We start from the raw sequence: 10,393 nt of genomic DNA, 5'->3' as shown, positions 1-10,393 counted from the left end.
TTTAGAAAAAGAACAATAAAAAGTGAGTAGAATGTTGAAAATGAAGTTATCATTATTTTACCCAGAAGCACATATATTACATCCCCAGATAACTACAAATATTATTTTATTGAATTTCAGTAACCTAAATACATTTTCTGGAACCTGCACAAGAGCTATGTTCAGTATCTTCGATCAGCCAATCAATCAATCAATTAGTCATTCATTAATTATCAACACTCACCTCTGACTGGTAAGAAAAATGTACAAAAGAAATGTATACTATAGCGGAAAATAGGTTGCCTTTGACTAATTCACATGAAATCACTAAAGACCAACATAAGATTAAAACCTTAAATTGCTAATCATTTTGCTTCCTCTCTGATTCCATTCTAGAATCCACAAAAGGGAAGATCATTATGACCTGTGAGCTTACAAAGGGATCCATAGAGTGTGACTTAAGACTTTCTTTATTATCAGCTAGCAGCCCACCTTATCATTCAGCTTGGAAGAATTATCCACAATCATTATGTAAATTATTCAGTTATTTCTGACACCCTGAAGCTCACTAGAAAGAGCTGCTCATAGGAGAAGCAGTTGATCAAACAAATCATCATAGGCAACTTGAACTTTTATCCTTGTGATTTTTTACTTTGTGGCTTATATCTGAAATGACTTCCGGTTTCCTCCGTCTCTAGCTTCTTAATCTGCGTGGTAGGTCTATACCATTGGCCAGCAAACACAAGGCCTTTTACCTGGTTTAACCACTTTCTCTGAAAGTTGCTTAGGGTCCCACCAGATATGTTTCACCCACACTGCAATGCCTATGATTTAAGTCAGATCATTAACATTTGCTGAAAGTCTTTGTAGGAATTTTTCTGTGAAACATTTAGAGACAAAGAGAACCTTCTGTTATTTGGTAGATTGGGACATATGTGAGTAAGTAACAATGGTGTCCATCTCTCCTCATACCTGGGGTTGAGCTGTGGGAGGGGGGAAAGGAGGAGGAGAGGGAGAACAGGCTGTTTCTAAGTTCAGTTTTCGGCCCTTAGAGAGTGAGGGATGGTGCAGAGAGGCAGGGTGGAATCAAATGAGTTGTTTGAAACACCTTTGGTACAAAGACTGCATGATAAGAGAAGAACAAAGTAATTAGAACATCAGTGGCCATACGGGGAACTTCTGAAATCCCCAACCTTACTTTTCTTAAACAGAATTGGACAATAATAGCTTTAACATTTGCAATTTTTTTTGAATTGTGTTTTGAGCCTTTCAAACATCACCAGGAATCTGAAGTTGCCTCTTGCTGAGATGCAGTTTTAAAGTGAAGTGAGGCCATCACACTTTTAACGAAAGAACAAATGTCTTGGGAAGCCTGGCGCTCCTCGCTTCAGGCCCATCTCAGCCTTTCCCCTCCGCTCCTTTGCCTCAGCACCTGCCCCTGGAGCCTTCTTGCTATTTTTTTCCTGACACGTGATGCTGGCACTTTTCACTTTGTATTCAGTTGGTTTGAAACATGATTCTTATTGCTTTCATTTAGGCTAAGACTTTTAGTCAGGAAATTACAGACAGAGAACTGCAGTGTGGATGAATATCAGTTTGCATACCAGCCAAATGGAAAGACACAGATGAGGCACATTTCCCATAAGGACTAAAGACCCACTGAAAACATCTAGCATTTGGTAATAAGTGAAGTGAGCATCTGTTGGGTGTGAACTAACTTTCCTTCCTTCTTTCCTTCCTCCCTCTTTCCCCTACTCCTTCCCTCTTTCTCATATTTTCACTCTTCTCCACTTTGGCCTTGTGTGAGGCTAGTCCATGGATCCCTTTGAAGTCATGGGGATGATGATAGCATGTAAACAGATTCATCCTCCCAAAGCCAATTCTCTGGTGGCTTGCTGTGATCTCTTTGCTGGCAGCACCCTGAAGGTTGTTAAAGGACACTCCTTCAAACACGGGACACAGGTAATACAGCCTCAGGGGCATGTGCTGTGCATAAAAACTGAGGGCAGCACAGCCTGCCAGGAGCCTACCTGTGAGAGCTGAGGCCCAAGTGGGTTTTCAGGGGGACTCAGCAGGGAAGAGAGCAGTGAGTACAGTGGTCACATGCATGGTAAGAAACTTGAGCACAATGGATCCGTCACCTTTCAATGGTTTTAGCTCCAAAATACCTAATTAGCCAAAGAAATTCTGGGGAACCAAAGGAGAACACATTAAAGAGGATAAAGATCAAATAGATTTATATTTGTGCATGGTGAAAATAATCAAGTTTAAAATACTGATCTATGAAGACAAATGTGGATCATTTTTAAAAGTCAATGAGAGGAAGATCTACTGCAGATCTTTCTTAAGTCTAATTCATAAGTAACCTGCCTTAACTAAAAAAAATGCTACTGTGTAAGTGAGATATATCAAAACAAGATACAAACATTGTTTTCAGAGAAAGACTGAAAGGTGGAGTGGTCCAGCCATGTGACCAGTAAGAGAAGAAAAATCATGCCTGATTAAGCAGATGTGATCTGCCCTTTCCTAATTTCTCACTTTATTTACAACACATTGTTGAGCTTGTTGAATATGTTTCTTCTTATTTAAGGGAAATACATATACAGAAATAAAATTTTAGGTATTTAATACCTGAGGAAAACTCACTGCATCATTTTTCATTTTTTCCTTGAAATTCTAAAGTACTTTTAGATTTTCAAAATCATTATTTCAGAGTCCTTGTGTCTGTTTCCTTACTCTGTAATCTTTTCCCTTAAAGAACTAAATTTGAACTAAAAAACAATGCAATCTTTGCTCTTTTACAGAATTTAACAAAAAATAATTACCATTTCTATGCTTTTGTTAGGTGATTGTTTACAATGTTGCTGTTAATTTCATTTATTTTGTCGCAATGTTCTTGATAAAGAAGGAAAAAAAAGCTTAACAATGAATGTCCCATGATGAAAGTGAGATGTCAAAGAGGGTTTAATTTTATTTTTTTTATTAAAAAACTGCTGCATCTTTTGTGGGACTGAATCTTCAAAGGAAAAGAATCTCTATTCCTTTCAGTTTTTAAATAACAAAAACCAAACCCCATCTGCATTTACGTTCATGAAAATCTCTTTTTTTTAACAAAGCAGTAGACCAGCAGTCATATTGGCATTTTCTTACTTGTTTTTATAATTTTGGGTCAAAACTTGAAGGTGTGGGCTTAAAAATATTACTACTTCGACATTACCTTAACAATTCACACATGTAAGAACTTTTTAAATAAATGTGTGTCTTACCCTTTTTGTCTTACTATAATATTTAGAGGTTTACATATTCCCCTTATATACAATGATACATCAGAAATATGAGATAACACTACTATTTTCTAGCAGCTGTTTCATGTCATGTTCTCCAAAAAAATTAACAGAAAATAAATAAAATTTTCCTATAAACCTAAGAGTTAAATGAATCATTGTTTCCGGGAAACGTTACACAGGACACTCATCCATGAGGCTGCTGTGTTTCAGGAATGCTGTGTCTGTGCACGTACGGAGGCAAGTACCTCAGTAACTCTGGGGTTCATTGCTAGTTGTACTTAAAGACAATTTTTAATAGATCATTAAAATGAATTCAATAAAAAATTAATTCACAACTGCAAAGAAGATAAAAGGCAGAATAAAGTTAATTTAATAAAGAAGGTAAGTAGGTATGTAAAACTGTATTACATCAGGATCTTAGAGCTTAGAAACCAAAGTGAAAAGTAATGAAGTAATTTGTGCTGTGTTTCAAAATCGATAGACTGTAGTTTGTAAGAAAGTTAAATGAGTCTTTGTCCTTCTTACATGTTATTTCTCTATGTGTTTGTTTCTCAAATTCAACTTAATAGCATAATATTTGATTGTTACAGTCAGAATATTTTAGAAAATATTTTAATCTGAGATACTAAAGAAAAATTTTGATCTGAGATATTAAATTACTATATCCAGATCAAATGAAATGTGCTAAACTGGTAAGATTTCAACTAATACGCATGGGAAAGAATGTTGAGCTCCAGTTGCAAATACTGTAAATATTACTGTCAAAGGTACTTGCATTCTCATTAATATGTTTTTCAATTAAATCTGGTAAGATGTGCTTGTGGGCTCATTTTCTCAACAGACCAGGGGCTTTTAATGTATTCTCAGGCCAAAGTCCACATAACAACCTGGCGCTGGATCTCACTAGTGCTTGTCATTGGTCATCAGAGTCACACATCCAGTCCCAGCACTGGAAAAACAATTCAAACCCATGTCATATTCTGGGTGAGTCAATTCCATTGATCCCACATTTTAAGAGCAAAAGCATAAACTATATAAAGCTACAGCTTAAACAATGAGCAGGTCTATATGTCAAATTTGTTTCCAATATGAGACATGAAATCTGTGAACAACACCAACCTGAATTTGAATTCATGAAATTGCTCCTAAATAAAAGGAGATAAACCTGTGAGATTTATACAGCCTATCATTTGAGATATTTTCCCTTTTACTTTGAGGTTATTCAAAGTGAGGTTATGCATTATATTGTAGGCTTTAATATTTTCAGTTTACTACATATTGCCCTAAATTCTAAAAACTATACTGTTTGCACTTTACAGAGAAATGTTTTCTTTGTGCATGTTGTTTATGTTGTATATATCTGTGTATATTGTGAGTATACTGTGTATTAAGTGGCAGGATCCAAAGCAACACTCATGACCAGTGTGGGGTTCAACCTGGGATTGGAAACGCAGCTAGCTGGGCCTTTCTGAAAGGTTGCCAATGATCTTTGTCATTTTTCCTTTCTTTCACAGAAAGGAGAGGAACACAGTACTTTTACAAAAAGACTTGTAGTAGCTAAGGCACCAAGACAATGAATTCACCTGAACTTTGGAAGGCCCCAGAAGTACAAGTCTGCTTTGCTTTGGTTAACAACTCATGCCCTAGAAATGTGAGGTCTGTGCTGACTGTCTCGGCCATGTACACGGTCATGATTGGTGCTATAGTGATGACCATACTGGGCAACCTGGTTGTGATCATTGCCATCACTCACTTCAAGCAGCTCCACACCCCAACCAACTTCCTGATCCTCTCCATGGCCACCACTGATCTTCTGCTGAGCTGCGTGGTCATGCCCTTCAGTATGATCCGTTCCATCGAATCCTGCTGGTACTATGGAGATCTCTTTTGCAAAGTCCACAGCTGTTGTGACATCATGCTCTGTACCACCTCCATTTTTCACCTCTGCTTCATCTCAGTGGATCGTTACTATGCTGTGTGTGACCCTTTGCATTATGTCAACAAAATTACCATCCCCGTCATAGAGGTCTTTCTGCTCATCAGTTGGTCTATTCCCATCTTTTTTGCCTTTGGCCTGGTATTCTCAGAATTAAACATCATTGGTATAGAAGATTTTGTTGCAGCCATTGACTGCACTGGTTTGTGTGTGTTGATATTTAACAAGCTCTGGGGAGTTTTGGCTTCCTGTATAGCCTTCTTTCTCCCTGGGACAGTAATGGTTGGGGATTTACATACACATTTTCACAGTAGCCAGGAAGCATGCTAAGCAAATCCACATGGGTCCTATGAGGAAAGAGGTTGGGTCAGAAGGGAGAATGAAAGCATCATCCAAAACAGAGAGCAAGGCCACCAAGACTTTAAGCATAGTCATGGGAGTGTTTGTGCTGTGCTGGCTGCCCTTTTTCCTCTTGACAATTACAGACCCTTTCATTAATTTTACAACTCCCGAAGATGTATATAATATCTGCCTTTGGCTGGGTTATTTCAATTCCACTTTCAATCCCATCATATATGGCATGTTTTATCCTTGGTTTCGAAAGGCATTGAGGATGATCATCACAGGAATAATCTTCCGCCCCGACTCTTCCACCCTAAACCTGTTTCCTGGACATGCTTAGGCAATGAATGCTCTCTGTTCTCTAAGGTCCTTTCCTGGTTCTTTTCAAAAGGATCTTGGATGCTTTTTCCACCCCAAGGTAGGGACATGTGTGGAGTAGATCAGGAGATTCATCCAGCTGGTGTGACAGACACCTAAGTAGGAGCACTAAATTGAGTCTTCTGGGCATGACAGAGCTTCCACAGTGGCTGATTCCTGGGGTTCTGAGGAAAGCACTTCTAAGCAAATCTACATGGAACTCTCTGCCAAGGTTTGCTGACTCCTGAATTTCTAAAATTAGAGATTCAGAATTTCACTTATTTGGCTTAAATAAAATAATAACAGTCTTCTACTTGTTTTTCTTGTAAACATCGGAAGAGGAGACATAGCCCTGAGTAGGGTGGCTCAGTCATTTGGGTATTTTCCCACAAACCAAAGGGTCAATGGTTCAGTTCTCTATCATGGCGCATGCCTGGGTTGCAGGCCAAGTCCACATTTGGGGGGGGCATGCAAGGAGAAACCAATTGGTGTTTCTTTCTCACATCAATGTGTCTCTCCCACTCTTTGTCCCTCCCTTCCCATCTTTCTAAAAATAAATAAATAAAGTATTTTTAAAAAGAGAAGACAGAATTGGTCTTCACACTGAATGACAGCCATGTACAGTTTACCTTAATCTTTCTTGAGATTATTGTTACATCTTAGGGAAGTGTGGAGAGAACTTGAGAATACTGGGAGCCTGCATTATGCAGCATGTGGATGACAGAAAGAGAGAAGGAAGCAGACAGTTGTACTTACTTCATATTTTATTGGTTCTGAGTTAAACCTTTTTCCAAAAAGAGTTGCCATGAGGTTTGCAATATTTTGATAAAATTGAACTGTCTTATTAAATTAGAAGAATGGAGAAAGAGTTTAGAAGTGTGTTTTTTTTTGGTCAATATATTATTTTTGTGTATATACACGAGTGGTCTGCATGTATATATACAGGCAGTGTACATCTCTTTGGGTGTGTGAGCACATACTAATTATTCACCAAGGCTGAGGTTCAGTCACAAACTGAAGTTTTTTCTCTTGCCCCAGAATTTTAGGACAATACTTACTGCCTTGATGAATGTGTCTTCCCTGTGTCTTTTTGTCTTTCTCTTCCTTCTCTTACCCCATAAACTTATTTCACCAAACTATAATTTTTATAATCTTCTTTCATTCTTCCCACCATCTCTCTGTCCTCTAATCCAGTGGTTCTCAGTCAGGGATAGTCCTGCTCCTGGGAGACATTTCTGGTTGACACAAGCAGAGAGGGGGTAGGAGTGACATGTAGGAGGTAGAGGTAAGGGATGTTGCTGAACACACTACAATGCACAGAACTGTCCCTCACAACAAAGACTTATCTGGTCCACATCTTCAGTAGTGCCATGTCTCAAATACACAGCTTCAATGACCACCTCTCTATGTATTTTTCTCAAATATATTTATCTTCATCCCTACCATTTCTCCACATTTGAGTTTCTTGATTTTTTTTATAATCAGCATCTTTTTGCATGTTCCCTCAAGATCTCAAACTAAACATGTCCATTATTTCCCTCTATACCCACCTCACCACCCCCATCCTGTCTCTTCTGACTCCTGCTTTGTACCAGGCTTGGGTGTGCACAGTGCGTCAGTTCCTCATCTAGCCTGTGGGCTCTCTGCGTGCAAGGCTGCAACCTGATATTATTTATGTTGGTGTCCCACAGTGCCTGACATGGTGCCTTTCCCACAAACATCTCTGACGTATTTGCTGGATGACTAAAATATAGAAACTGGGAGGATAATGAGAGTTACTGGATCACAGAAATAAACCATAATCAGAGAAAGGGTGTTAGATAGTGGGGGGCCTCTTTCCTTGGGAGGGAAGATGGAGGGAAGTGCCTATTTTCAAGGAAGAGATGGAACTGAATTTATTCCTGTTCTCATGGGCTTTGGCCATATGTGCACAATGCTGTACTGGGAACTTGAACCCCAGGCCAGCAGAGGCACATAATGGAGAAACACTCACCAACTCAAAATGTTCACAACATATAGAAAGAAGCTTTCAGTTCATACAGTGAACTTCCTGAGGATGGAAGTTAGGTCTCCCCTCCCTTTGCCTAATGTGCCAATAGTCCAATAGTCCAAGTACTTCAGAGAAATGTTTGGCCATGTAGAAATATTATTCACTATCCTATGTATTGACAGATTGGAAAAAAATTTAATGGAACACACAAACTCAGAATGTTTACATGTGGATGGAGCAATTCATTCATTAATGTTTGCCTATATTTGCAGATAGTGAGGTTGCTTTTAATAACAACAACCCTAAGACACTGGTAGGTTGAAAAGAGAAAATTTGCTACCATTACAACAGATTTCAAAGTTAAGTATATTTTATTATATTAATTCTTATCATAATGTCAGAATGTAAGTTTAGCTAAATGCCATCCATTTGTCAAACGTCAGAATTTTCTGACTCGGCCAATGGCATCACACTTCTATGCAGGACATACAATCCTAAGGTTTCTAATGTTCACATACATACACCCTAAAGGCATTCATAAACTATTTTGCTTTTTTAAAAATCTAACCTCGCTATTGAAAAATTACTCATTACTCCAAAATACCTTCAAAAATATCTCTATTCAGAGAACAATTCCCAATACCCTCTTGATCTACCCGTTCTGTTGAATATCTATAGCTTCCCATGGTCAGTAATTATAACTTGATAACTTATAGTGTATTTAGGTCCTGAGATGTCATTAAATTATTTTTTAAACTAATACTTTCCTGTTTTCACAGGAAAATATTTGAAATCAGAATTGGGTTTTAAATGCTTAGCAGACAATTGGTTTATTCTATTCTGATTGCAGTAATTTGATCCTCCAGAAGGAGATTTCCCCTGCCCCTAATCCAGAAGGTAACATTCAAAGGCTAAGGTACTCTTTGCATTTGAAGAATGAACAGAAGAATGAAAGGGCCCCGTGGGACTGCCTCAGCAGTCTTTGACTTCCTTCCCCATCATAGAATTTCCTCCTTTTCAAAATGAGAGGTTTGTACTCTATGTTTTCTAAGGTGTCCGTAAACTCAACTAGCATGTAATCTAACTGTGGGAAGCATTGCCTGAATCCTAATTTCACCTTACTTTTCACAGTTGTAGTCAAGGGTTTGGAACACTTTTCTCAAAGTTCCCTTGAAGGTCCCTGTCTCCTTGGAACCCAATTACAATGTATGCCAGGTTTGTCTACTTCGGTGATCACTGAGTGAATATATTAGTACTTTTAATTTATTATATTTTTGAAGGAATATTTTCCTCCTTTCCTCTTACAATAGAAACTTGAAAATATGTTGAATATTTTCCACCCAAAAATAATAAAAATAAAAGTGATAATGTACCACAACTCGGGATTTTAGTTTTCCTCCCATTTTTAAAATCACACAGGTTAGAACAATTATCTTTTGATTTTATGAAAGCACATGATTCCCTTTGAAAAACAATTACCGATGCCACATGCTTGCTCAGAATCGAACTAAATGTGTTTCAGAAACTGTTACTAGTAAACGTACTGAGACAGTTTATGCTCATCTTGCTTCTGCTTTTTTTCCTCAGTCTTCTTCTCAGGTCTCTAGTCATTCTATTTCCACTTAGGTTTTTTCAGACTAATACTTGTTTGGAAAACTTTTTGTAAATTACTTTGTGGTATCTGGGGTACAGAGATGTACATATACATGTAGTTATAGATAAAGACATAGATATATCAATCTCAATAAATAAATACAGAAGAAAAGTCATATGTTGAAGTTTGGCTGAAATGGATTTATTCCATCTGTTTATTTTTATTTGCTAAAAAGATAACTTATCCTGACACAATTCTTATTCCCAATTTAAAAAATACATTTGTAAAATATTTTTAATATATTTCTAATGGCAAATTTTCTTTGGAAGTATATATTCTTTCTTTTCCATTTAGGTCATACTCATTAAGAAATAATTAAATTACAGCCCTGACTGGTGTAGCTCAGTGGATTGAGCTTGGGCTGTGAACCAAAGCAGGTTCGATTCCCAGTTGAGGCGCATGCCTGGGTTGCAGGCCATGGCACCCAGCAACCACACATTGATGTTTCTCCCTCTCTCTCTTTCTCCCTCTCTTCTCTCTCTAAAAAATAAATAAATAAAATCTTAAAAAATAAAATAAAATAAAATAAAATGAGTATCAGCCATGCAAAGATCACCCTTAAAAAAAGAAATAATTAAATTACAAAGAAATTATAAATTAAAATTAAAATTTATAAATTAATATAAATAAATAAATTTAATATAAATAAATAAATTTAACATAAATTAAAATTTTGAGACATTAAGGCACTAGGAACACTTTGTCTTAGATATAGCAATAGATATAATTTGGAACGTATAAGTCAGTCATTACTTTAAAAATACATTTCCCTCTTTCCTTCCTGGAAATAAACTCACACCCATTCCCAGTGCACTGGGCATGGCGCCATCCTGGAAACAAGCACACTC

The 10,393-nt window shown here is 37.3% G+C and overlaps 1 protein-coding gene across 1 annotated transcript; it reads left to right on the top strand.

Annotated features, from left to right (window-relative positions):
• Positions 1-4,839: 4,839 nt before the first annotated feature.
• Positions 4,840-5,884, top strand: LOC123821904 (trace amine-associated receptor 4-like). The gene is given in 2 exon segments (XM_045843606.1): positions 4,840-5,487; positions 5,489-5,884. Coding segments are annotated over 2 exon segments (1,044 nt in total).
• The last annotated feature ends 4,509 nt before the right edge of the window (positions 5,885-10,393 follow it).

The sequence above is a fragment of the Phyllostomus hastatus genome, unplaced genomic scaffold (genome assembly GCF_019186645.2).
Source record: "Phyllostomus hastatus isolate PE091 unplaced genomic scaffold, TTU_PhHast_1.1 phas_contig_40, whole genome shotgun sequence".
NCBI lineage: Eukaryota > Metazoa > Chordata > Mammalia > Chiroptera > Phyllostomidae > Phyllostomus > Phyllostomus hastatus.
Note: the sequence above shows the minus strand (reverse complement) of the source record. Positions and strands in the feature narration are given on the sequence as shown.